Source organism: Vanacampus margaritifer, chromosome 7, assembly GCF_051991255.1.
Source record: "Vanacampus margaritifer isolate UIUO_Vmar chromosome 7, RoL_Vmar_1.0, whole genome shotgun sequence".
Classification (NCBI taxonomy): domain Eukaryota; kingdom Metazoa; phylum Chordata; class Actinopteri; order Syngnathiformes; family Syngnathidae; genus Vanacampus; species Vanacampus margaritifer.
Window position 1 is genome coordinate 10807014 of NC_135438.1, and position 26474 is coordinate 10833487.

The following is a 26474-nucleotide window of genomic DNA, read 5'->3' on the forward strand; positions in this document are numbered from 1 at the left end:
AAGTGATTCAACATGGGTTCAAACCGAACAAACCATGAGCCATGACATTTGCAATGCGAGCCCGAAGGCACTTTACATCAATTTCAGTCAACAGCAGATGGCGATAAAGGACAAAATGGCAACATCCTGAGATTGATGAGAATGAACGGATTAAATGCAATATGAATTAGACTGCTGTGTTTAAACTAGTGGGATAATATACTATTGCAAGAAATTGCAAGAAAATTGTTGCCTTTTTGTGAGGCTAAGAACCACATTTTACCTGAAAATTCTGAATGTACAACTGTAAGGAAATCCTAGAGGTTTCACTGTGATTTTATAAAACAGAATCAGCACATATTGGAAATATTGGTCCCTCATCTAGTAGGTGACATTATTACTTCTGTAGACTTGAACATGTTTAACTTTGAATCTTGTAAAATCAGTCTCCCTGTGTTTTAATTCTTAAGGATGTGGAAGAATGGAACGTTGGGCACCTGAACTCAATATTGGACGTCATCGAGGAGGACTGCGGTGTGTCCATCCAGGGTGTCAACACTCCATATCTGTACTTTGGCATGTGGAAAACAACCTTCTCCTGGCACACAGAAGATATGGACCTGTACAGCATCAACTACCTTCACTTTGGAGAGCCAAAGTCGTGGTTAGTGTGTGCTTTATGTGCCGTGGACGGACAAATGAAAAAGCACTTTGTACAAAAGATTGCCATCTAGTTCAGCACTAATTATTTTACAACCAAGTGGCCACCATTCCAACCTTCACAACAATGTGTAACCCACTTCAATTTCCCAACCACCTACTTATTAACCCAGGGGTAGCCACAATGCTCGTTTTTTTTACGCTTGTTTAATTCTGTCAAATAAATAAAATTAGGCCATTACATTCAAATAGTGCCACTAATCAAAATAAAAAAGGCCAATGCATCTTAGATTAAGTTGATTCAATGTTATAAATAACTATTGATCAGGCTGCTGCTCTTTGCTCAGGCAGAAACATTGGGTCAATGTGTGTCGGAAGGTTTATATAAAGACTAAATATTTTGACCCGTGGATTGAGAAAAGTAGGTAAAATGACATTGAAACATTGCTGTTGTGTCCTTTAGCATTCAATATCTACTTCAAATTAAAATTGGTGGCGAAGGTGAGGTAATTCTCCTGCGTTTTTGTATTTATTTTCCACTAGATGGCAGTCTTGCATTAACAATGCTTCTTTCTCCTGTCTACTCTGTAACATACACAAATTCTCAGTATTGAGAGTTTTGTGAAAGCCACGATAATTTTCTGTCTTTTGCCTAATAGGTATGCCATCCCCCCTGAGCATGGGAAGAGACTGGAACGTTTGGCTACTGGTACATTTTCATTTGGATTCTACTTATAGATTAAGTGTCTGAAGTCATTAAGTGAAGATTGAATAACAGTTTCAGTACGTTTAAACAATGCAAAAAAAGTTTGAATTAGCATGCCAGTATTTTGGGTAATTTTGGAAAGAAAGTGATTTATTCTCGTTTAAACAACATTCAAAAGGTCATTGCTCTGAAATCCAAGTGTCAATTTAAATTGTATGTGTTTAAATCTGGTACAGCATTCCAAAGTAAAGCTCTTTCTTCAGTAAAGTGTGTTAATTTTATGCGTGTTTCATGTGTGTTATCAGGTTTCTTTCCTAATAGCTTCAAGGGATGTGAGGCGTTTCTCCGTCACAAGATGACTCTAATCTCACCCTTTGTGCTGAAGAAGTATGGCATTCCTTTTAATAAGGTGAAAATTACTCTCCATACCACTCCTTTCTTGCCATTAAAATTCATACTTCGGAACTTTAGAAAGCAGCTTTTCCTGCCACTGAAAGGAGCCATGCCTATTTTGAGTGCATATATCAGCAGTGGCTTATTTTCATGTCATGTATTTATTTCCTTTCATTTGTCTTTAAAAAGAAATAGCACTATGTTTTCTTGCACCCCTCTTACTATTTCCCCACTCTCAAATTCCAACTTTCAGATTACGCAGGAGGCTGGAGAGTTCATGATCACCTTCCCTTATGGCTATCACGCTGGCTTCAATCATGGTTTCAATTGTGCCGAGTCAACCAACTTTGCAACCATACGGTGGATAGAATATGGCAAAAATGCCACACAGGTATCAAATCAGTTGTGATTGCCATAGAACAGCAGTAATTGTAGCTCACAGTTTTTAGGCTGGTTTCTTTAATGCCCCAAGATGCTACAAAATGGCACCCAAAGCCTGACTTGTAGAAAAGCAGTAATTGTGTTAAGGATGTATGTTTAAGTAATATATTCACCATTGGGAGGAGCTAAGTTTAGCGCCGTGTTTTTAAGGTAACATTCCAGGGTGTTTTTGCTCTGTTACGTGGCTATTAAAAAGCTGAAGCATGTGTAAGCCAGTTATTTTTAAGAGTAATGTTTTAGAATGAGTTTAAAATTGGATTATAGTATTTAGTATTATAGTACAGAGTTTGTGATATATTTACAGTTTCACCCTTTAATATATACAAATGTTTTTTGGGGGTGGTGCTTTTTTGTTTTGTTTTTTCTTATCAGCATCCGTTTATGAAATTTTTCATTTTTATAGTGCACAATGCATTAGTTGGGGTAGAAAAAAAAACAATCTTGCCATTATTTTATTTAGGTCAAGTGAAATGGAGTTTTAAAAAAAAAAGAGCTATGGAGCAATAGAAAGAAATGCTAAAGGCATTTGAGAGAGGCTTCTATTTGTTTTAAGTGGATGGCACACTCACTATTTGAGGAGTATAATTGTTTCAGGGTTTTTTTTAAAATGCCAATTGAATTTTATGTTAAGCCAAATTGTGTGTATTCCCTTTTCCACCTGTAGTGTACTTGCAGTAAGGATATGGTCAAAATATCCATGGAGCCTTTTGTAAAGAGGTTTCAGCCTGACCGCTATGCCAACTGGATGTTGGGCAAAGATTCAGCGCCCATTGACCACACACTGTCCACCCCCAGTACAACACCTGAGTTGCAAAGCTGGTTGCAGGGGCGCTGCAAGGCAAAGTCTTCTAATCAAAGGTATTGTTCTGTTTTTCACTGTTACTTTTGGTATTTGTGTGGCGAGGGCTTTTAAATTATTTCTGTTAAGTTTCAGAGCATTGTAGAACTTGTATGTTATTTGTTTTCTTGTATTTCCTGTTGAATGTTGTTTTCATTGCTCATACAGTGGCAACCACTCTCGAATGCGCTTAAAACGTCTCAGAACCACAGAGGAACCTGTTGGCCTTGATGGCAGTTCTCTGTGCAGCAGCAAGAGGAAAGGCCTGTGTGGTCCGCCTGGGCCCAAAGTGCGGCGGTCTGTCGAAGAAACGCCCTGCACATCAGAAAAGACAGAGGAGGAGCAAGAGGAGGAGAACCACGGAAAAAGGGAGTCGAGACGCAACCAGAACTCTCTTCAGCTTTCTGGTAAGGGCTGTGGCTCTGGAGCCACATGTGGCTCTTTAGTCCCTCTCCTGTGGCTACCTTTGGATCCCTAAAAAAAGAAGTTCTTATTCATCTTTATTTTTTCAGATGAAATAATATTTAAATGAATTAATGATGAAAAAAAGAATAATTAAATAAAAAAAATTGCCAAACTCTTAAGATTTTTTTTTATTACCTAAAACTGTCAAAAAAGTGATCATAAAATGTCCAAAAAGGAAAAGCAGAACATTAAAATCTCATAGGATATTTCAGAATAACATAAAATGTCCATGAAATTGCTAAAAATGTCAAAGAATTGAATAAAAAAGGCAGAAAAGAAAATGTTCAAAAAGTAGAGTAATTTCTGGACTATAAGCCGCTACTTTTTTCACATGCATTCGACCTTGCGGCTAATACAAAGGTGTGGCTTATCCATCAGATCACAAGGGGGCGCACTATAAAGGGGGCACACTATAAAGGAAGCGCAAGAGCGCCAGGCAGAGCAAACCAAACCAAGTGAGCCCAAATACAGTAGGAGACACAGAGCGAGAGCAAAACAATTTGCGCCCTCATTGTGGAAAAGAAAGTAGCGGGAACCTGGTGCGGTAACATTAAAACACCTGCGGCTTACAGTTGGGTGCGGCTTATATGTGTAACAAACTTGAGTATTCCCCAAATTTAGCTAGCACGGTTTATAGTATGTGTGGCCTTATAGTCCAGAAATGACTGTACCCGTAAAATGCCCAAAAACAAAGAAGAAACCCCGAAAATTACCATAAAATGTTCACAAAATTGCCATAAAAAGGTCTGAAAATTTATTTAAGAAGACAGGAAAGAAGATGTTCAAAAAGTTACTATAAAAATACCCAAAAACAAAAGAAGAAATCCCTCGAATTACCATAAACTGTTCACAAAATTGCCAAAACAGAAAACTGACAGCATAAAAGACAAAAAATAACCATAAAACGTCCAAAATAGGAAAAGCGGCAGAACATTATTTTATTTCCATAAAATTGCCCAAAATGTCAGAAATTTTACATGCAAAAACATTAGAGGAAAGATAGAAAAACAGAAGTTGTTTTAAATTTTGGGTATCACAGTAATATGTTTTCTAGGTACGTTTACGTCTACGTTTTCTTTCTTCGTTTTCCTTTATATTGATAAAGTGTGTCTGTTCACATCATAATTGCAAATTCATTTTATGTAACTTACTTATCCATCTACAGGTCGCTGCAGGCAGATGTGTGTGGTCAAGGTCAATCGAGTCGAGGGCAACACTTTGGGTTTCTCTAACATTGAACTCCCGCACTCTCAGTCTAGTTCCAGTCCGTCTGCACCCTCCTCAGTAAAGCACGATTTGAAGGCAGAGACTGACTCTCAAGACCCCTCAAGGCCTCAGATCAATGACAGGACTTCTGAAGGACTCAGAGATTGCTCTGAGCCATCTGAAAAGCATCTAAGAATGAGCACGTCAGCTCGTTGCCCTTCTGAACCTCAAGACCTCTTAAATTCTCAGGACTGTTCTCCCATGGACCCTCCCATGGAGACCACCACGCTCACCTCCTCTTCCCACACAACAAGCACCTCCACTGAGACAGAGATAGACTTGTGTCCTCTTGATTCTGATGCTCAGACAACAAATCTATTGTGTATAGGAAACACTTCGAGCCCGGAACCAAACACTAACAGCAGCATGGACAAAGCATCTGGAATTGTTAAACCAGAGTTACCAATCACATCTGACCAAAAACACATCCACTCACAATGCACTACAGAAGTCGATTATGATACAGAACCTAAGCCAGCAGAGGGAGGTAGTTGCACGTCATGTGTTGCTCCTGCCTCTCCAAGCCATGACTGTGTGTTAGAAAACAGCAGTTGTGAGCAACGTCTTTTCCCCCCTTTGCTACAAAGGAGTGCAGTGGACATGCCACACCTCACTCCAGAGCCAGTAGATTCTTACGGAATCGGCTTTCTACCCCCTGTACTGACCCAAGAGATGCCATCCCTTACCCCAGCTGACGATGGGCTACCTGCCATCTCAAAATCTTGCACCTACTCCCACCAGTTTGCACCTGTGCTCCAGCGGGAGCTGTCAGGAGATACTCGGCCCTCCCATGGAGTTCAACAGGAGGAGACCGATTCAAGGATTCTCAAAGAATCTTCCCACACAGAACAAATCGATGACTGGCATTTACATTCGTCTGATAATTTTCACAGCACAGCAATGCCAAGGTTAGAAACCGATGTGACTCATCCATCTGGTAACGACGTCCACAAAGCATCTGATGGCATTCACGAAGGTGTTTTAATGTCTGAAATAGGTGCAGAAAAGAATGAAGTGGTTGGGAATATTGGACAGAATGAGGCCTCCTACCAACTAGCTCAGAGCGTTGCACCCCTAATAGATCAACATTCCAGCTTAGCAGAGTTAGCAGCAAATGATATCTCCACAAACCAAGATCAAACAGATATTGCATTAAGTCAGAGTAATGTTGGCCCTTATGGGCCTGGTACCTCAACTGATAATGTCTCATCCCCTTCTATCCCAAAGCACCGTTGCTCAGAAGCAGAAAACGACTCTCAGTCACACTGCACGTCGCAGAGCTCACACGTCGAGGGTAATTGTGACTCCAGCAACATTTGGAGGAACTTCAACTCTCAGACCCCAGCTGTGCTCATCCAAAGCCTCCAACCAGAACCTTCCTGTGATTTCACCCATGACCCCATACCATACACCGTGTGGACCCAACCCCAGTGCAAGGAGGTCACACATCTGGAGGACCCTGAAGAAGAATTGCGCGAGAGCCAAGAGGGCGACGCCGGACCTCTTACTTGGGCTCAGCTTGAGCCCACCTCACTACTCTCAGTCACTGCTGCTGAGGATGCGGAGTTCTGTAGCGACGAAGCGGAATCCGACGGAGCCCTCTCTCCAAGCAGGGAGCTCGAAGGACGGCTGCACTCCTCCGTAGGTGCCGTTTCACCTTTGGTAATGGGAGGAGGCGAGCAAGGCGGGATGTCGGATACGGATGAAGACGAGTCCGATGAGGATGAAGAGCAGCAAAGCAGCGCCAGTGGGGAGAGTAGCAGTGACTCATCTGATGAGGTGGAAAGTGATCCAAGTAACTACGAGTGTGATGAATCGGGCTTGGAACCAGGGGAGGTTTGTGCTGTGAGTATTTTATCAAAACAGTCTTGCACAAAATGTCTATACTGATTACCATCCACCATCCTGTTCATGCCAGTACCCAGGTCTGTCAGTAAAGAGGACTACTAAAAGCTGGCGTCACCCACTCAGGAAACCCACTGCCAGGGCTGTACCCACTGCGGTCAAACACCAGGCTGCCAGTGATGATGGTCAGTACGCACACACTTAAATCATTTTGAGGTACTGTTGAGGTTTTGCTTTCAAAAGAGTCAGAAACCATGTAAGCCAAGAAGTTGGGCTCATTCTTTATGTGCGGTTTGTGTTGCGTAGCAGGTGGTACCAAGCCAGAAACAATCATCATTTGGCTTCTTTGGTTCATTGCAGTGAGCCGGAAGACAAGTTGGATTTGATGACCAAAAATCATTATTCAACATCAGCAACATAATAGCGCACACCATTCCCTTTGTTTAGGTAGTGAGGCTATCAAGGAAATTACCTCAGTTGTGAACAGACTTTTTCTTAATGCTGTGAACAAGAAATCAAAGTAATGCCAGGTAGCATTTGTGTGTGGCTTTTTACAACCACCGAACCATTTGCCTTCTCGCCTTAGCCCATTTTTCACGTTTTATGTCTCCCCAAATGATCCCTCTGACGTCAATGTGTGCATTAAGCAAAAAAGATTTACCTCTACGTCCCATTATAATAAAATACCCTTGTGATATATACTCCATTTGTTTTCATGGTTTGGAAGCCGAAGCCTAGATGATCAACTGTGGATGCACATATGCACACACAATCACATCCTTCATCTCCATGCTAATGTTGAAGGATCAATCATTTAGCCGCCGTCTTCACTGTTTATCCCTGCGCAACATTTTTACCATGAAATTACCACACCTGACAAAGCCTGTTTTATGATGACAGTGGAAGCCTTTTGTCATTTACTTTGTCATACAGGGTCATGTCGGGAAAGATTTCTGAGCATAACTAATGGATTGAATGTGATTTAGCGACAAAACTGTTTAGACTTTTTTTTTTTTAAACATTTCTTGACAATAATGTTATATCTGACCTCACTATTCTAAACACGACATTCTTATCAATATTACATTTGTGGAATAAGAGATATGATGCAAAATCCAGCTATTTTTATCCATCTCGGGGACATCAATGTTGCTCAGGGCTCAGGCAACAATCAGATCAGAGATCATCTGTTTTCTGAAGCTGCGCTGTGATTGGTTGAGACCTGACCAACATTGATGATGACATCAATCCGCTTCGGTCGACAGCAAGTGGCGAAATGGCTGCACCCTGACATGGATAAAAACAGATGGATTTTGCTGCTTAACTCATATTCCACTAATGCATATTAAGAATAGTGAGACTGCATAGAACATTATTTTCCCAAAAATATTTTGGGGTTGACTTCTACTGGCTGAACCCGAATAGATAAATCCTCACACAATGATCAATGTCCACATGCCCAGACTTCGAGCCCCCAGAAGCAAGCCTCGTAGATGAGGACGATGAGCCTGAGATTGAAGCGTGGGCGAGGCCGCTGATCTACCTGTGGCAAAACAGGAAGAACTGCTTTACGGCGGAGAGGGAATACAATGCTCATGCCGCCACCATGGAGCCATATTGTGCTGTATGCACACTCTTTATGCCCTACTATCAGGTGAGCTGATGGCGCCCTCTTGATACACGCGTGTGTCCGACGTGTCCGTTATCATGTGCATTGATTGCAAGATGGTCACTATGCATTAGCGCACCTTTAAATATAGCTCTTCTCTGACTTGTAGTCACTTAGCTGATAATAGAGAAATCAATACGCACAGATCACTTTGTGTCGGACTTAATGGTCCCCTCCCAAAATCCCATTGAGAGTTTTATTTCATACAGGAAGATATTACCTTCAATAGATTTTAGCCCTTTTAAAGCATGGGTGGATTTTTTTCCTGTAATGTCTATATTATTCATAATCAACACACAGTCTATTGGAGCCCATATGAAACTGTTTTAATACTATTTTATGAACCAAAATAAAATGTTTGCCTCCTTTCCTGGGACTGGAACTTGAATTAAATATCACACTGGATGACAGTAAAATATTTCTCAGTGACCTTAGGGGGTTTATTTGCCCAACCTTAAAGAGTACTAGGCAAATAGTCATAATTTTTTATAGTTCCAGTATGCTAATGTATCTTTTAACACTTTTCCCACATAAATATATTCCAATACGTTATGTATTTTAATTATATACAGGGATGTGATTTTTCCGCTAATTCGCGGAATTCCGCTTTTTTTATCTCCCCCCCCCCCAAAAAAAAAATTTGATTTTATTTTTTTATTATTTTTTTTATTTTTATTTTTATTATTTTTTTTTTTTGTAGTAGTAGTTCATTGTGTATGCACATGACTCCGACAGATAACATCTTCTGCTATAACAAAGACATTTGTGGTATGCTCTAATATGAGTTACTTTTCATTTGGTCATGATACAATTATTTGTTCATGAAATTTGAACTCTTCAACATTATTTATGTGTTAACTTAGTAATCACATTAGTTAGATATGATGATATTCTCAGTGATAGTTTTTAAAAGCAAAGGCAGTCCAATGTTTTTGAATGTGACTGATTTTGAGTTGACTAAAACTGCCATTTTATATGGGATAGTTCACCCTGGACCTAGCTGGGTGCCAGCGGCCCCCAGACCCCCGGCTAAATTTTCAGATAATTTCACTTTGGTCAAATCACATCCCTGTATATAACTCTGAAGAACGTCACAAGCTGGTTTCATATCCTAGGGGGAAGACAAAGCAGAGGATGGTAGCCTAAAAACAGCAGAAGAAATGGAGTCGTCGTCTTCCAGGGAGGATTCTGCGCATTGTCCGAGGAAATCCAAGCCCCTGATACCAGAAATCTGCTTTTCCTTCCGCGAGCAAAACTGCCCTCCAACTCCCACCAATCCTCTGCTGCAGGACGATGGCACGTCCCCTCTGCTCTCCTGCCAGGGGTGCTGTCTTCAAGTACATGCAAGTATGTATCAGATATTCAGATAGTGTGATCTGACTGAGCTGTAAAGTAGACACAGGTGCTGCAAGTTAGTGTTGGGCGATATGGAAAAAAAAATTATATCACAATTTGGGCCATTTTATATCACGATAACAATATACCACAATATTAATATATTTTCAGTTCTTCCATAAAAAAAATTATGCAACGTACTTTGCTTACATTTTCACACTTTATTTGTAAGTGACATTGAACAGAACGTCACAAATGAATCCAGTAGTGCTGCAATATAAAATTATAAATGTAAACAAAGGAGGCTCAGTAGCCTACACATTTTTTATAAGGCATAAAAAAATAAAGTTCAGGCATTTTCGGTAATAAATAAAATGCAACAAAAAAAATGTTTTTCAAAGTGCAAAGTTTGGCGTTTGGTTTTCTGCTCCACGTTGGACTTTGTGAAACCAAAATGCAACCAAACAAGAAATGTACCCCCTTTTTTCGGTGCAAGTGCTTCTTTTTGTGGAGTTGAAGATGCAACGTCTTCCATTTCAGGGGCCGCTGTTTTGCCTTCTTCTTCCCCTTCCATCATCTGACTTACGTGTGTGTGAGACTGCGCGTGTGTTAAATAACGTAAAGCAGCGTGGCGTCGCAAATCCAGGCAAAGTGCTGTTAAACGCCACATACACGATGCCTCAAAGTAAAACTAAATGACGTAAAGGTTGCGGAGACGTAAATTCTTCTGCAAAAGTCGTTCTTACTTTTGTTTGGCACTTGGATAATCTCAGTGCATGCATAATGACAAAAATAATACTTTAGCGTTCTAATACTGCATACAGCATGGACATCTTTGTCTAAAAAGAGTGCAAATGACGATAGAGACGATAGGTAAGAAAGGGCACGATAAAATGTTTCTATCGTAATGGCGATATATATTACCATATCGCCCAGCTCTACCGCAAGTACAGTTAATAGTTTCAAGACTTTAGTTTGTTTGCCACCTACTCCACTGGGACACATTGTTATTTGGTTTCTCCATCTTGTGCTTCTTAGAGGGTCAGTGGGTTTAAGCTCTGAATCATTTCTTCTCAAAATTCCACCCCCGCTCTGAGGATTAAAAGTATATTATTTCCCTAGTCAACGGAACGAGGGTGCATCCTCTGTCTGCGCCTCCCATACTTCCTGCCCAAAAGCTCCCAAGTCAGATCGAGAAGCCTTCGCACACACTGTGGGAGACCTCCAGAGTCTCTCTGTACCCGATGTTGAAACATAGACGCAAGGCACAGTGCATTATTCAAATCCTTCACTCACGCATTTTAACTGCCATCCAATTCTTCCTCAAATCCACACACATTCTTCCAAAAAATCTTAAGCCCTTATTTGGTCGGCATGCACGCGCACTCACACACGCACTTTTAAGATCCCTAAATGTTCGTCCCCGTCCTAGAATCCCCCTTACCTCAAAAAAAAATGACATAGCTTATCCTTAAGTCGCTTTCAATCCCTGCCGTGCCACTAGTGTTGATCCCTTCATGTTTTATCCTAGAGGGTGTAGGTGTTACTTATGCGGTGTGTTTGTGTGCAGCTCACCACTGCACAACTGTGTGTTCTACACATGTTAAGTTGCTCCACATGCGCGTGGTTAGTGAGTGGGACTGCATTCCGTGCCATTTGACACTGATGACAAAACCACTAGGTTGGTTTCAAGACCCATCAGTAAGGACGGGTTGAAACGTCTTTCGCTCTCCGTTGTTACGTGATCTCTGGGAAGGAAAGAGAGGTGAGACTGGACGTTATGCGTGGTTTGGTGATGGATAGGCGAGGAAAAGAAGAGAGATGTAAAGTCATACACAGACTTTGTTTATTACAAATAAAAAAACCTCCCCCATAGCTTGATTGTCCAAATCCTCTGTGGTGGTGGAATTTTAAGCAGCTTCTAGCTTTGAATGGAATCACATTTGCTTAAATTTTGTATCCAAAATATTTTTTTCTTTTAGACCACCAACACTTATGTTGTTTCATGACACATTTGTTCTGCTATGTCTAACCAAGGACATCGATCAAAAATAAAGAAAACAACATTCACACAATGTGGCCGCTTTCATATTGTTTATGTTTTTGCTGTGTCAGTCAGCCATTCCATATTGGTTACATAGTCCAAACTGTATGAATGAAAGCATATTGTCTCGCATGCTGTTGCGGCGAGGAGTTGGGGTTTGGGGGTGTAGGGTCTTGTCACGCGAAGAGCTCTGATATGTAGATCAAATATATCAGACAACCAACAAGAGCACTGTGAGGTTCCACTTTTTTTCTTCCCTGTGGTTGTTGTTTGCATACATTTTCACGTTGTCACAATGTGCGTCTTTGTTTAGTGTTTGACAGTTAACCCTCATTTACTTTTCAAAAACATTTGTGCCCATAGGAAATGAAATGAAGGAATTAAGGAAACTAAACTGCATGAATCAGTTCTTGTCTTTAGAGCTGTGCAATATGAACTTTTATATCCTGATATAAGTAATTTTATATCCTGATAACAAATTAATATATATCCCATGTTTTTCAGTACAGTATTTTTCCTTCAAATTGCATAAAATAACTGGCAATTTAGTCATATAGTTTGAAATTTTTTATTTTATGAATAAACAGAGAAAATAAGTCATTCTTTTTTTCATAATTTGGCTGGTGCTGCGATTTATACTCAGGTGCAACTTGTATTAAAAGTAGCGCTCCAACTTGCATCCAAAATCCGCGTTCCTGTATTGTGTTGACGGCAGTGAAGAAGTTCCAGTCGGATTTGAAACTTGCTCCTCTGTACTACATAAAAGCTTTTCTTACCGTAAGTATAATCTTGCATCACTTTGTAGAATTTTGTTTCGTATGATATTTGTTTTTATATCGCACTACGATATATATCGTTATATCGCACAGCACTACCTGCCACCATCCTAAAAACTTGATGTGTATAGGCACGGTTTTAAGTAACATTTTAACATTTAGTCTGCCATACACTTAATATCTTAGTATATTAAAACGACGAAAACACTTAAATGAAAAAATTAAGGACGAATGGGGAGTGTCGAACCACAGAACTGATTCCACATCCGTCACACAAATGGGAACCACTAATGTGAAAGTATAACACACTCAACCTTGGATAACAAGTGGCAATGTGTTGTACAGCAGCATAATATTATATATTCAATTTACCATCCAAATGAACATGAAGCAGTTATTTTAAAGCAAAATGTTGTTGCACATATTGTTGCCTTAACTGCACCAAAATCCTCTGAATTGGATGCCATCGATCCATGCTTCGTCTGAGGCTGCCGTGCCCTGCTTTTTATTTTTTTTATTTTTTGCATAGAGCAATACCGTTTCAAAGTCTCAGGAAACAATGTCTTATTTTCTTCTGTCAGTGGGTCTGGCAATTGATTTCCTATTCTCTATTAAGTATTCTGTTCTTTGTAAAAGACTCACACAACTAAAAAAAGATACCAGCCCCATTTTCCAATTAAAAACAGATAAGTGAGTTAGTCAGGAGTATACAAAAGCGCAAACACTGAAAAAGGAAAAGGGCCATAAGGGAATTAGAAAAGCAAAGATTATTTGGGGTTAATGCTGCATCACAATAGCCATCTTCTGAGTATCATGTTTTAAAAACATTTGAGGGAATTTCGCTCTCTGGGGGTAAGACTGTATATTCAACTTTGTGGCATGACATTGTTCTAAACCAACAGCAAATTGCGGGGGTGGACTTGCTGGAAATCCCCTGAAATTAAATATTAATAGCTGAGCAGCCTTTCACAGGAACACTGAATCAGTGAGTCAATATCAGATGAATTGTATATTTCGGAGCTCAAGTTTGAATAATTCCAACGTCCTTTAGGTTGCTATGGTGTTCCAGCGGATGACTCAAGTGACCAGTGGTCCTGCGATCGCTGCGCTGAGGGCATCTTCACAGCAGTAAGCATATTTAACATGAACACTTTGGTGACAATTGATGTTTTTTTTTGTTTTTCAATCGACATTTTTAAACCCTATGTCAATACTCACCTCTCCTTTCACAAATATGTTGCATGTTGTTTATTCTGTGTGCTACCTGACAAAATAAGCCTTAAATCACGGCGAGCGCACCTTTTTGATATAACGCTTTAAACCTTTTGAAAGCGAATCCCTTTCAGCATGAAATTATTTTCCATGAACCAGACTCCGAGAGCCACACATGAAAGCAGCCGAGTTAATACCTTCTTTTGCTTTCTCGTCTTCTCTTAATGTTTCCTCAGGAATGCTGTTTGTGTAACCTCAGAGGCGGGGCGCTGAAGAAAACCCAAAATGACAAGTGAGACCAGCTTCGGTTGTGTGATTAGCTCAGCAAACTCATCTCTGATCCCCAGAGCACGGGCACAATAAGTGTTCAAGTGTCTTAATCACACCAGTGTAATAATCTGTGTGTCTTGTGTGTAGATGGGCCCACATCATGTGCGCAGTAGCACTGCCAGAGGCGAGGTTCAGCAACGAAGCCATGCGGGGTCCCATTGACACGAGTAGGATCCCCATGCAGCGATACAAACTGGTGAGGAGCTTTCACCGGCATACACAGACCGAGCGCTGGAATTCCCCAGGTCCTTAAGGGACAGGCTTGGTCTAATTAATGAAGTGTTCACAGCTCCAATTAACGGCGTGAGACGAACATGCCCGCAATCAAAGCGAGATAATTAACCACTGGTGGGTGCGAGCGGGGGTTGTGTTAGTGCAAATGTCCGTAAGTGTGTGTTGGTGTGCTTGCATCTGCCCGTGCACGTGTGTTTGCTTAATGAGAGAGCTGCAGTGTGTCTCAGCAGAGTTGACATGTTGCCACCATAGTTAGCCCTTTGCTCCGGGCGGCATGATAGCTCAACACAAAGAAAAGGTACTGGCGAGGTCCTTCCTCAGTTCAAGTGGATAACCAAGATGAACCCTGCTTGCTCATTTCAGCTTGAAGTCTCTAAAGGAAGTCTTATCGTATATAAAGATCAGTTTAAGGTTTTTAAGTACAATTGAACAATGATAGAGAAACAAAAAGAAGTGAATGCTGAAGCTGTTTGCATCTAAACAGATTTGCATTCATTAATCACACAAAATGAAATTGCCTCAGCGTAAGGCAGTAACGTCGTTTATGTGTAGATAACCTGAAATAGAGTGATCATTTTTTCAGCCCAGCCTGGCCTTCAGATATTTAAATGATACTCAAAGTTTTCTCAAAGATGACATACATTATGTTTTCTTCAATTTATTATTATTTTTTAAATGTATGCCTCCTTTTGTATGTGTAGAAAATAAAACAAAAAACAGAACTCTCTTTGGGGGTAGGAGATTGTCGATCCAGAGGCAATGACCACGTTGCCGGTTTAGGAGCGCAGAGGTGCTACCGGTGAGCTGAAAAAAACGTACACAGTGATGTACATACATACATACTGCTGACCTACTTTTTTCCTTAAACAACTTTTTAATATTTACACCAATAACATGCACACACAAATCTCTCCTTTTTATTTTTCCCAAACACCCCTCACGATCAATTTGGGAGCAGCCCGCCTCCCATTTGTCGCGCGATGAAAACCAGACATTTTCATAAATTTATAAAAACCCTCCGGGCGCCTGGACGGGATGTAAAAAAAAAAAAAAGTGTCACCCTACCTGAAACTACAGCAGTGAACCAGTTTTTATTTATTTATTCACATTTTAGTTAGTATAAATACTGACACATTTGCATACTCAGTTTTTTTTCTCAACATTATAAAATGTCTTCAATTAGCAATTTAATTCAGCATTGGCTGATCATTTTAGGTGCTAGCTATAAGTCTGCCCAAGTACTGTTTACAAGTGGACACTCATGTTAGCACTGACGCTCATCCTAGAAGGACAAAATAAGAACTAAATCTGCTTAATTCCCTGACATACTGTACAGTGGTTCGACCATATTATAATGAACAAACAACAACAAAAGAGCTGCAATGTTAGCGCCATTGCTTATGTAAAGACAAGGGGTGTAGTTGGCGGTCTTGAGGTCCCCATGGCGATGACTGCTCATAAGTGACTAATGTAATCATCTCAATGTGCAAATCTGCATTTGTTTTGTTAGTGTGCACTTCGGAAATACCAATGTCCTGTTTTGACCGCAAATGCCAAGACAAGCCTGTTAACATGAACATAAAGATGATACTTTACGGCCATATCCCTGCATATTACTTCATTAAGTGCAGTGAAATTATGGATGTTATACCTTTCTTTTGTTTAGTCTTGTTCATTCTAAATCCTCCATGAGCCAAGTGTTTTGAGGCCAGCACTGGACCCGTTGCCCCCGTAGCGCCCCACCACATTCATAATTTACTGTAACACAACACACACACACAGGAGCGCACCCGCACACATCCATAATTTACTGTGGGAATGTTCTTAACGCATGGCTCAACACAACCACCCGAATACACCCTAGAGATGGCACAAGCATCGCACAAAGTGGGTTAGGCTCCTATGCCAATGCTCAAACATAAGACCACGTTAATGTTTCTCACACTACTTTGAGGTCTCATGCACATTGTTTTTCCAACATTTACTTCACGCTGATACACATCTGCTCATAGACAATTATGGCCTCTTCCAGACACGCCATTGGTCGCACGCCAGTCACAATCTTGTCACGCTGGCTTCAATAGGTAGACGAGACGCTCTGGCCAGCACTTGAGCGCGGCAGCGGCGGCGCACAGCCGTCCATAATGGAGGAGGTGTGGGAAAAGGCCTCGGGAAATGTAGGCCAACTTGGTCATCAAGCAAGCACGCAGCGGACGTCCTGTTTAGAAATAGATGTGCAAAGGAGACCACATTAATAAGACAAAACGCATGAAGGTCAACATTTTATAAAAAGTAAGCATTTATGTGATGTTTTGGGCAACCTTTACAAAAAGCAAAAAAAAAAAGACTTTTTAGAGTCGTCTGTCTGGTTTTAGGACCTTCTGATCCTTGCATCAACACACTTGAGTTTGACTACCGGTAATTTAAATCAGCAATTGGATTGCGACAAGATGAATATTATTATTCATAGAAGAAAAATCTTTTCAACTGCCAGAACCTCCTAATTTGGTACAGTTCAGATTTTTGGGCTTTTATGCGGTTGCAGACTTCCTCAAAATAATTGAAATCGATTTGTTATGTGTAACTCAGTAATATTTGTTTTTGCCTCTTCCACTAGCACTTCCAATTCCATCACTTCAAGCTTCATTTTGTGCTTGCTGTGCTCTCCCAAATATTTCATGGTGAAAACATCAGTGCCACCCTAAGCGTAAAACCATCTTATAAACATGGCTGTCGCCACCATTTTTAATACATTTTGCCAGCGCACACAGTCTGTTACAATGAACACACAATTTAGTTCTTGCTATTTGGGATGTTGGATTTTAAGTGACTTTTAAAGGGGAAGTCAACCTTAAGCATTTCTTGACAATAATATTGTATGTGTGACCTCACTAGTCTACTCTAAACATGACATTCTGATTAATGTTACATTTGTGGAATATGAGTTATGAAGCAAAATCCAGCCGTTTTTATCCATCTCAGGGGGCGGCCATTTTGCCACTTGCCACTGAAGATGACAACACAGTTGTTCAGGTCTCAGGCAAAGACCAATCACAGCTCACCTGTTTTCTGAAGCTGAGCAACTACGATGTCATTTTCACTCGGCAGCAAGTGGCAAAATGGCCGCCTTCTGATATTGATAAAAACGACTGCATTTTGCGGTTTAACTCAAATTCGACGAATGTAATATTAATCAGAATGTCGTGTTACTCATGTGGGGCTGCATAGAACATATTAAGAATTATTTTGGGGGGTAGACTTCCTCTTAAGTTATCTTAGTGTATATTGGTTAACTACGCCCGTACAGTTAATTAAGGTTATACTGTTGACAGTTTGACCCTTTAACTGGATGAATCCTTTCATCCGTACATTTTCTAGAGTGCTTGTCTTCATTAGTTTGAGCAGTGTTGTGTAACGTGTTGAGAGATTTGCGTTTCCACGTCCTTTTTAAAAAGATGTATTTGCGGAACATTCTGGACTGATCGCATAGTGCCATGAATTTGATTAAGTGACGTGATGCGTCATTAGGGAAGCCACATTTACATATTTACTAGCCAGCTAATTCCCATTTGGCTCATCAACTCCACTGACTTCATCGTGGTCTATATAGGTTATCTTTAATTTATTGTCAACACATGCATATTTATATAAGTGTTCCTTAGAAATGAGTTAATGAGTAATATCAAGGGATGTGAAACAGCACCTTGAGACACGGCAGCTATGGCTTAAAGAAGTAGTTGGTTGTGAAGGAAATGGACTGAGAAGGGATGCATTCTAACAGAGGTAGCCAGCAGGGCTATAATGGCAGGATGTCGTCATTTTTTCCCCCTTAGTGGGAGAGCGGATGATTTGAGGAGAGCGGAAACTACCACAGTGACGGGTTTGGACTTGATGGGCTGTTTAGCCCACGAACGTGGCCAGTAGGTGCGAGTGTGTTTGTGCACATGTTGCATGGTGGTAGCATTTGTGTGTGTAAACACTGCTGCGCCGGATGGTTGTGGTCACCTCAGATGATGTCATCTGATTGCTCTTATTTGGGGCTTTTCCTTGGATTGTAACGCTGGAACAAGACATTTGTGCGGACAGCATTTCCGCTCGATTCTCATCCATTTGTTTATGTATAGTGTGGTTTAAAATGACGTTAGAGACTCTAGGCACGACCGCAAGCTGACTCACTTTATTGTCTTTTAATTTGTTATTTCTGTTGCTCATTCTCGAGCACTCGCAAATGAAATGCAAAGCAGGCGTTGAGCCCAATCCAAAGACCACACTGTTGATGATGTTTTAGGTGCATCACAAGGACTCCGTAACATGACGGGTTTAAGATGCAGTCTTCTTGTAAACTGAATTAAATTTAAGTACAAGTTGACTGTCAATCAGATTTGTACAAACCCAATTTCAATGATGGCGGGACATTGTGTTAAACAGAAAAACAGAATACTGTACCATGATTTGCAAATCACGTTCATTATATATTTTTTATAATATATTTTTGAATACACTACGACAAAATATTTAATGTTCAAACTGAAACTTTTTTGGTTTTGGCTAATAATATTTAACTTTTGAATTTTACGGCTGCAATGTTCCAAAAGGACTGGGACAGGTGGCATAAAACGACTGAGAACTTGAGGAATGCTCATCAAACATCCCACAAGTGAGCATGCCTTGATTGGGTATAAAAATAGCTTCTCTGAATTGTTCAGTCATTCACAAGCAAAGATGAGGTGAGGTTCAATAGCCGTTTAACAGTTCAAGGTCAATGTTCCTCAATGTACAATTACAAGGAATTTATGGATTTCATCATCTATGGTCCATATCATCATCAAAAGGTTTAGAGAATCTGAAGAAATCACTGCATGTAGGCCGAAAACCAACAATGAATACCCGTGGTCTTCGATCCCTCAGGCAACACTGTATCAAAAACCGACGTCAATGTGCAAAGGATATCACCACATGGGCTCAAGAACACTTCAGAAAACCAATGTCAGTAAAATATAGTTTGATGCTACATCCGTAAGTGCAATTTAAAACTCTACTACGCAAAGCAAAAGCCATTTATCAACAACACCTAAAACGCTGACGGCTTCTCTGGGCTCCAGCTCATCTAAGCTGGAGTGATGCAATGTGGAAGTGTTCTGTGGTCTGACGAGTCCACATTTCAAACTGTTTTTGGAAATTGTGGATGTCGTGTCCTCCGGGTCAAAGAAGAAAAGAACCATCTGGAATGTTGTGGATGCAAAATTCAAAAGCCAGCATCTGTGATGGTATATACGGTCTACTAGACCGGCTTGCCTGCAGTCCAGACCTGTCTCTCATTGTAAATGTGTGGAGCATTATGAAGTGTTGCAGCCATAAAATTCTAAGGTGATGATTATTTGCGAAAAACTATCACGTTTGAACATTAAATATCTGGTCTTTGTAGTTTATTCAATTAAATATAATTTGAACATGATTTGTAAATAACATCCCAACATCATTGGGATTGGCTTTACATTTTGATTGGCTGACCTAATGAATTTTTTTTCTTGGTATATAAGATAAATACGACGGAATGAGCTGGTCGGCCTCAGTCACTGCCTGGTGTTGACGGCGTGCTGTGCTCTGTGTGTGTTCACAGAAGTGCATCTATTGTCGTAAGCGCTGGGCGGGGAAGCGGCAGGCGGGTCCGTGCATCCAGTGCTCGTGTGGCCGCTGCCCCACCTCTTTTCATGTGACCTGTGGCCATGCCGCCGGGGTTGTCATGGAGCCTGACGATTGGCCGTATGTGGTGTCAATCACCTGCCATAGACACCTATCGCGGAGCTCTTCGGCTGTAAGTTGTAGGACAGCTGTTACCTGCTGCTCATTTAGCACAGGCGTGACAACACAAACATCATTCAAATGGACAAAAGTATTGGGACATGTGTCCTTTCTAACTAAAAAGAGTGAAATTGTAAGAAATTGTTAGAAATTTTGTTCGAATGATGAATTTATTTTATTTTATCTCGAAAGGTCAGTTCATAGAAACGAACACAGAAACAAACCTCTATTTATGGTTGACTGAAATTTGAATGTAACCTAGTATTGACCCCTCAAATACAAATTAATTGCACAATAGCAGAGTTAACTTTTCAAGATACTATAATGGTCCATTTATTCACTATTCTTTTGGCTTCCCCTCTTGATTAGAAACACCGGGCGTCTCAAGCGTCCATCACGCTGGGTCAGACGGTCATCTCCAAGCACAAGAACCTGCGCTACTACAGCTCCAAGGTCACGCAGATCACCTCCCAGATGTTCTACGAGGTCATGTTTGATGATGGCTCCTTCTCCAATGATACCTACCCCGAGGACATAGTGGTGAGGATGTGTTTTAATGAAGTCCACGTTTGGAACGATTGACTCCTTCTAGAAACTACATACGATTCTGTCCATCTTTTATCTGAACTGAACTGGTTGCCAGCCAATCGCAGGGCTCACATAGATGAACAACCATTCACATTCACAATCATACCTAGGGACAAATTAAAGTGTTCAATTAACCTACAATGCATGTTTTTTTTTTGGAATGCGGGTGGAAACCGGGGTACCCGTAGAGAACCCACGTAGGCTTAAGGAGAACATACAAGCTCCATACAGGGAGAAAGTGAGACTTCAGCCAGAAAAGCTCTCCAGTTACGTATAGTTTTGTGAGGGGATGTAATCAGCGGATAGTCCAAAATAGGCTTCCACAAATCTGTTTAAGCAAACACCGTTATAACCTTACTTAACTCTTAATGCAATTTTCAAGTAACTTTATAACATTCTTAATCTTACCATTCACTAAAGGAGAAGTCGCCACACCCCAAAATTATTGACAATAATGTGTTCTACGCAGCCCCACTGGTCTAAATACAATATTCTGGTTAATATTGCATTAGTGGAATATGAGTTGAGAAGCAAAATTCAGCACGTTTTATCAGTCGTATCAGAAGGTGGCCATTTTGTCACTTGCTATGAAAATGACATGACAGTTGCTCAGGTCTTGGGTAAAAACCAATCACAGCTCAGCTTCAGAAAACAGTTGAGCTGCTATTGGTTGTTACCTGAGCCCTCAGTAACTCTGATGTCATCTTCAGTCGACAGCAAGTGGCAAAATGGCCGCCCCCTAAAATGGATAAAAATGGCTGCATTTTGCTTCACAACTCATATTCAACAAATGTAATATTAATCAGAATGTCATGTTTAGACTTGTGAGGTGACATATAACATATTATTCTCAAGAAATGTTAAAGTTTGACTTCCCCTTAAGTGAAAATACATCCAACCCAGTTAATAAAATGTACAATGTAAAACAAACAACAACAAAACTTCAACTATGAATGCAAAAGGCGTAATGAGAAGGTGATTCACGGTCACAGCTGCACCTCACACTTTATTTTGTCTAATTTCGTATATATAGGTTATATAGAGTAGCTGGGTATCGGTTTCAGTCACTACTGAAGAGTTGGTTACTGGTATTGGTCTGAACAAAAAAGTGTTATTGAACATCCCTAAACATTGTAAATTGTGACAAATTGTCAAAAGAAGTTCCCCACCATATTTCTGCTCTCTGCTCACCATGCATACCACCACCCTCAATTTCAATTCAAACACTTTTATTAACCTCTTTGTTCAGAGTCCACGTTCCTTTTGGTTGGTTTTCTTTTTAATTTTCTGCTCCAAAGAGCATTACAATAGAGGCATTCGTCCCAATATAAATTATTTCATAAACCAGTGAGGGATATTGTATGTTATTTCTGTATTTGGTTTTATCCTGTTGCATGTTCTATGATGTACATAAAGATAGACAAAAATTGGCATGAAATCTGAAATAGGCACTTAGCCCGGCTTTGTAAATACATCCTTAGGGATTGTGAGGTCTCGGCCCTTTAGGAAGGTGATTTAACTTAAATTGTGTGTGACTTTAAAAAAATTATTCAACTGACAAGTTGTCCCAAAGTGGCAAATTCTCATTCCCATCTAACCCAGAACATCTCACGGAATAAATGTCTAGTCAGAATGTTCCAGCATATTATTACAAGCACTCGCAGGTACTGACTGTTAACTTGTGTCCGTACTTTTAGAGCAGAGATTGTGCCAACTTGGGTCCTCCCGAAGTCGGAGAAGCCGTTCAAGTGAAATGGCCCGACGGGCTCTTCTACGGTGCCAAATATTTGGGATCCAACGTGTCCTATATGTGCCAGGTATGACGCGCCCAAGTGACCCACTAACACACTTACCTTCCCCCTCTTACTTCCTCTGCAAATGCGAAAGTTGTGTCTCGCTCGGAGTCGAGGGAGTGCCTGCGAACTAGTCGAACTCCCTCGACATCGCAGCCATCGTGACTCCGTCGGCACGTTCACGTCCGTGTGAGCGAAAAGACAGCAGACGCCGAAGCTCGGAATGAAAGCGCCAACGCCGCGAAGGCTAGCGAGCGCTGATGGGAAGAGAAAAGCCGAGGATGAGAAGGATGTGACGATGTGCATTATTCAGACTCTCTGAAATATTCACCAGGCTCCGAGTCGTGCGGCCCCCCACTTAAAGCTTTATTTAGTCCAGCTGGGCGTCAAACGTTAGTTATGCGCTAATGCATCCGTGACGCACTCGCTCGCATAAGTTGAGATTCCTTTAAAGAAGTTAGTTTAAGGACTTCTTTTCAGCGTCGCATAGTTTCACATTTTTCTTTTTCACTTCTCACTTGGTGACCACGACCACTTCTGTTATCTGTGTGTGTGTCAGGTGGAATTTGAGGACGGCTCTCAGGTGCTGGCAAAACGGGACGACGTCTATACATTGGACGAAGACCTGCCGAAAAAGGTGAAGCGCCGACTTGTAAGTATTACAATTCCACGGTGTGACATAATGCAGTGGAACCTATGGCATCAAACATAATACAGTGGAACCTCGGAGTTTGAACGTCTCGGAACTCGTACAAATCAGACTTCAACCCAAAAATCGGAGTAAAAAATGCCTCAGAACTCATTTTTGGAGTTTGAACACCCAAGCAAAGCAAGCTAAGCCGAACGTACCTTGAAAACGGATAAACGAGTGAAGCCAGGCGAAGCCGAATGCTCACGTTGCGGTAGTTGAGACGATGCGCTGCTCATTTCCATTCAGAGCGTGAATACTCCCGGAGGTGCTCCATAATGCGAGTGCATTTTGATTTTTCCTCGATAATTTTCTTCTGCCAAAGAAAGACAACAGTGCCAGTGGCAGCAAAGAAAAACATACAGTGCTACGAACCACAGTGGAATTAGGAAGGAGATTATCGCACAGTTGTAACTAACGTGACTACTTCTGTAAATACTGGCACGAGGACCCCCTCTTAGCTGTTTAACAACGTACCTGACGTTAAACAACGCGCGCAAGGACCGCTTAGTAGTTTAACAATATGCACAATGTAAAATACACAAACTCAGCACTGAACTAAAGCAAGCATTAACATAGCATTTATCATCACCTGATGCCATCATACCGCAACAAAAAAGGTAAGGTATTTTTTTATTGTTTAAATACTGTACAGGAGGTAAATGTAAAAAACATAAATGGAAATTAAGAAAGGAATTTTCTGTTTTTGGTGCTTGGGAACGGATTAATTGCATTTACATTATTTCCTATGAGAAAAAATGTTTCGGAGGTTGAACAATACGGACTTTGAACACTTCGCAGGAACGAATTATGTTCAAACTCCGAAGTACCACCGTACAAAGTTTTAGTGGTACAGTTCCAAATGGAACTATATTTAATATTTAGTGCAATGGATCATCATTGATCAGTGATTGGTTTGGATAGGCCCCATGGTTTGAATCGCGCACGGTCCGCGTATTGGTTGGTGAAAAAAACAGAACAAAACAAAGTGCGCATTCACACGAAAGCAACATCCACGGTCCACATTCACTATAATAGCAGCAGCAGAGGAAGTTGAAAGCCCTTGTGGATCACGTAAGTCGCATGTATGGGAGCATTTTGGCAACTTGGGGTGAAATTAGTCTTCAAATTAATGATACAGGATTTTTTTTTTTGTCCTGACAACGTCATTCAGACTCGTCAAGGAAGCTGGAAACATGCTCAACGTAACATGCTAAGACTTACTTAAAATAAATAAAGTTAATAAATAATAATAAAAGATTAGACAATAAAGTTTATCAAATACAATGACGGTAATACAAATAGCCTTAGTAGACTTTTACTAGTTAATTACGATGTCATTGTAAGGTACGGCCCAAACTCAGATGCTAGTGGCTAGCAGCTAGCTGTTAGCATTAGCAATGGGTGCCTGTCTGGTAAAGTGGCCTATCCCACTGAAGATTGCCGACCCACACAACAGATTAAAATGATTATTTTTTGCTTCCTTTTTATCTCTTTGACTGCCAGACGTTTTCAGAAAAGGGATGCCGTGGGTGCCAGCCGATTTTAAGCATTTTGACTGATCTTTCAAGGTCCATAGAAAATTATGTGTTTGGACTATGGAAACACACATACTACCAAATGAAAGATTGGACTCTCATCTTTCATCAGAAAAAAAAAGTTTGTTTCTACCTTATTCCGTTTTTGAGTAATCCACAATAGAAAATGGTTAGTTTCACCTCTGTTTTGAAACAAACGTCTTTTCACGTCTTTGGCACTCCTCCATAGGATTTTACTAAACGTTATTTAACGTTTTTGGCAGTCAAAGAGCTATTAGAAGATGTAATTACTGGACATTTCTGTCCAGTCATGCGCGCAAGCCACCCCTCTTCATGTGTGGAAATGTTATTTCTGTTAGGGAAAATGGGTTGTTGCCCTAGAACAAAACAACTTGACCTCAGAGGTTCCACTGTATTTTTATTTATTTTTTGAAAACATGACAGGTTAATTAAAGCTTCCCTTCCATATCCGCCATTCCCAGTCCACAGCCTCTAGCATGCGTTTCCAGGACGCCTTTTTCACCACACAAGGGGAGAGGAAACGGCAGCGAACTCCCAATTCCCGCTTCCAGAAAGACTACGTGGCCCTGCCGGACCTCCGTGCCACTGCCAAGAGCACGTAGGAGCAACACAAAGGGAAAGAAAGGCGATGAGGGGCTGACAGAGACAAATTAATGCACTGAGGTCACCATCGATGCATAGGTTTGTGTGTGAGTGTGTGTGAGTGTGTGTGCGTGCTTGAGATTATATTTTTGGGACTGTAAACTATTTCCCAGATTTGCTTGTGACCAGCAAAGTGGACAGAAAGAGATGCTTCAAATGCATTTGTAAATTCTACATGGATTGTTGGAGGAGCATTGCGATTGGCCTGCTGGACTTTAAGGAAGAGGTTACTAGAGGACGTCGTCTCCTCCGTTGCCTCCATCTGCTTTCACATCCGTCAGGGAGAAAAAAAAAAAGAAGAAGCAAACTGTGACTTGACATTTGTCACAAGTTTTTCTTTTTCATAAGAAATGTAAAGTGGTTTTCCTAAACAGCTTGCCCATGGTAGGTTTTTGGAGGTCTGTTATTTCTAAATTTTGGTTTTTGAACAGTTCTACACCTTGCCTGTAGTGTTTCCCTCGTGTGTCACCGTCTTCCCTCGCATGTTTAACACTGTCGCTTAGCTGCGCCACCATGGCTTTCTCTCTGCTCTTATTGTTTGTCACTTCAATATTTTTTTTTTTATTAATCCGTTCTGATTTGATCTTGACAAAAATACGTGCACATTGAGATTAAGAATTCTGCAAAACATAGTGATTGTTTTTGACAGACAGGGAGCCATGGCCGTGTGCACCTGATTTTACGTGAAATGCTACTCTGTTGAATGAAATTTACTGTTGAAATTATTTAAATTTGTATTTATTTTTGTGCTTGCTATAGTTGAACTATTGCTAACTGCTGTAAGGAAAGCAAAATAAAATGTTTTTTTTAATTGACAAGAAATGTGCCTTTTTTTAAAATTTATTATTATTATTTTTATTTAGACTGGACACCGGGTTTACTTTCTTGATCACTTGCCCAATAATCCCATTTATCTAAATCCACACAGTCAGTGAGAATATGGGTCGGTTAGATACACACATCATACTATAGCAGTAAATTACTTTCAGTAACATCGCGATCCATCAGTGAAGCTGCTGTGATTGACACATGAGGACTGCATGAAGTGATTGCAAAGCCAGCTAATCACAGTACAGCCTCTTTTGATGCTGACATCCCTCAAGGTAAATCTCACCAGAGCCTTAACAGACGATTATTTATTCACCTTTGCCTTTTACACAGAACCCAGTGAAGCGGGATATTGCCCTTCACATTTGCAGAGAAAATAAA

At 40.7% G+C, this 26474-nt stretch overlaps 1 protein-coding gene across 3 annotated transcripts in view; it reads left to right on the plus strand.

The window, feature by feature from the left end:
- kdm4c (lysine (K)-specific demethylase 4C) overlaps positions 1-26083 on the plus strand; it is a 30733-nt gene extending 4650 nt beyond the window's left edge. The window contains exons 5-22 of one of the 3 annotated variants that reach the window (XM_077570047.1): positions 450-643; positions 1299-1348; positions 1651-1754; positions 1992-2129; positions 2844-3037; positions 3186-3424; positions 4648-6593; positions 6667-6778; positions 8057-8247; positions 9378-9609; positions 13469-13545; positions 13866-13921; positions 14047-14155; positions 19814-20008; positions 20365-20535; positions 22281-22400; positions 22936-23028; positions 25085-26083. In XM_077570047.1, coding sequence (XP_077426173.1) covers positions 450-643; positions 1299-1348; positions 1651-1754; positions 1992-2129; positions 2844-3037; positions 3186-3424; positions 4648-6593; positions 6667-6778; positions 8057-8247; positions 9378-9609; positions 13469-13545; positions 13866-13921; positions 14047-14155; positions 19814-20008; positions 20365-20535; positions 22281-22400; positions 22936-23028; positions 25085-25225 — 4362 coding nt within the window. In that variant the 3' untranslated portion in view covers positions 25226-26083. The remainder of the gene's footprint in view (positions 1-449; positions 644-1298; positions 1349-1650; positions 1755-1991; positions 2130-2843; positions 3038-3185; positions 3425-4647; positions 6594-6666; positions 6779-8056; positions 8248-9377; positions 9610-13468; positions 13546-13865; positions 13922-14046; positions 14156-19813; positions 20009-20364; positions 20536-22280; positions 22401-22935; positions 23029-25084) is intronic. The other 2 variants (XM_077570048.1, XM_077570049.1) reach the window with 2 other exon arrangements.
- Positions 26084-26474: the final 391 nt, after the last annotated feature.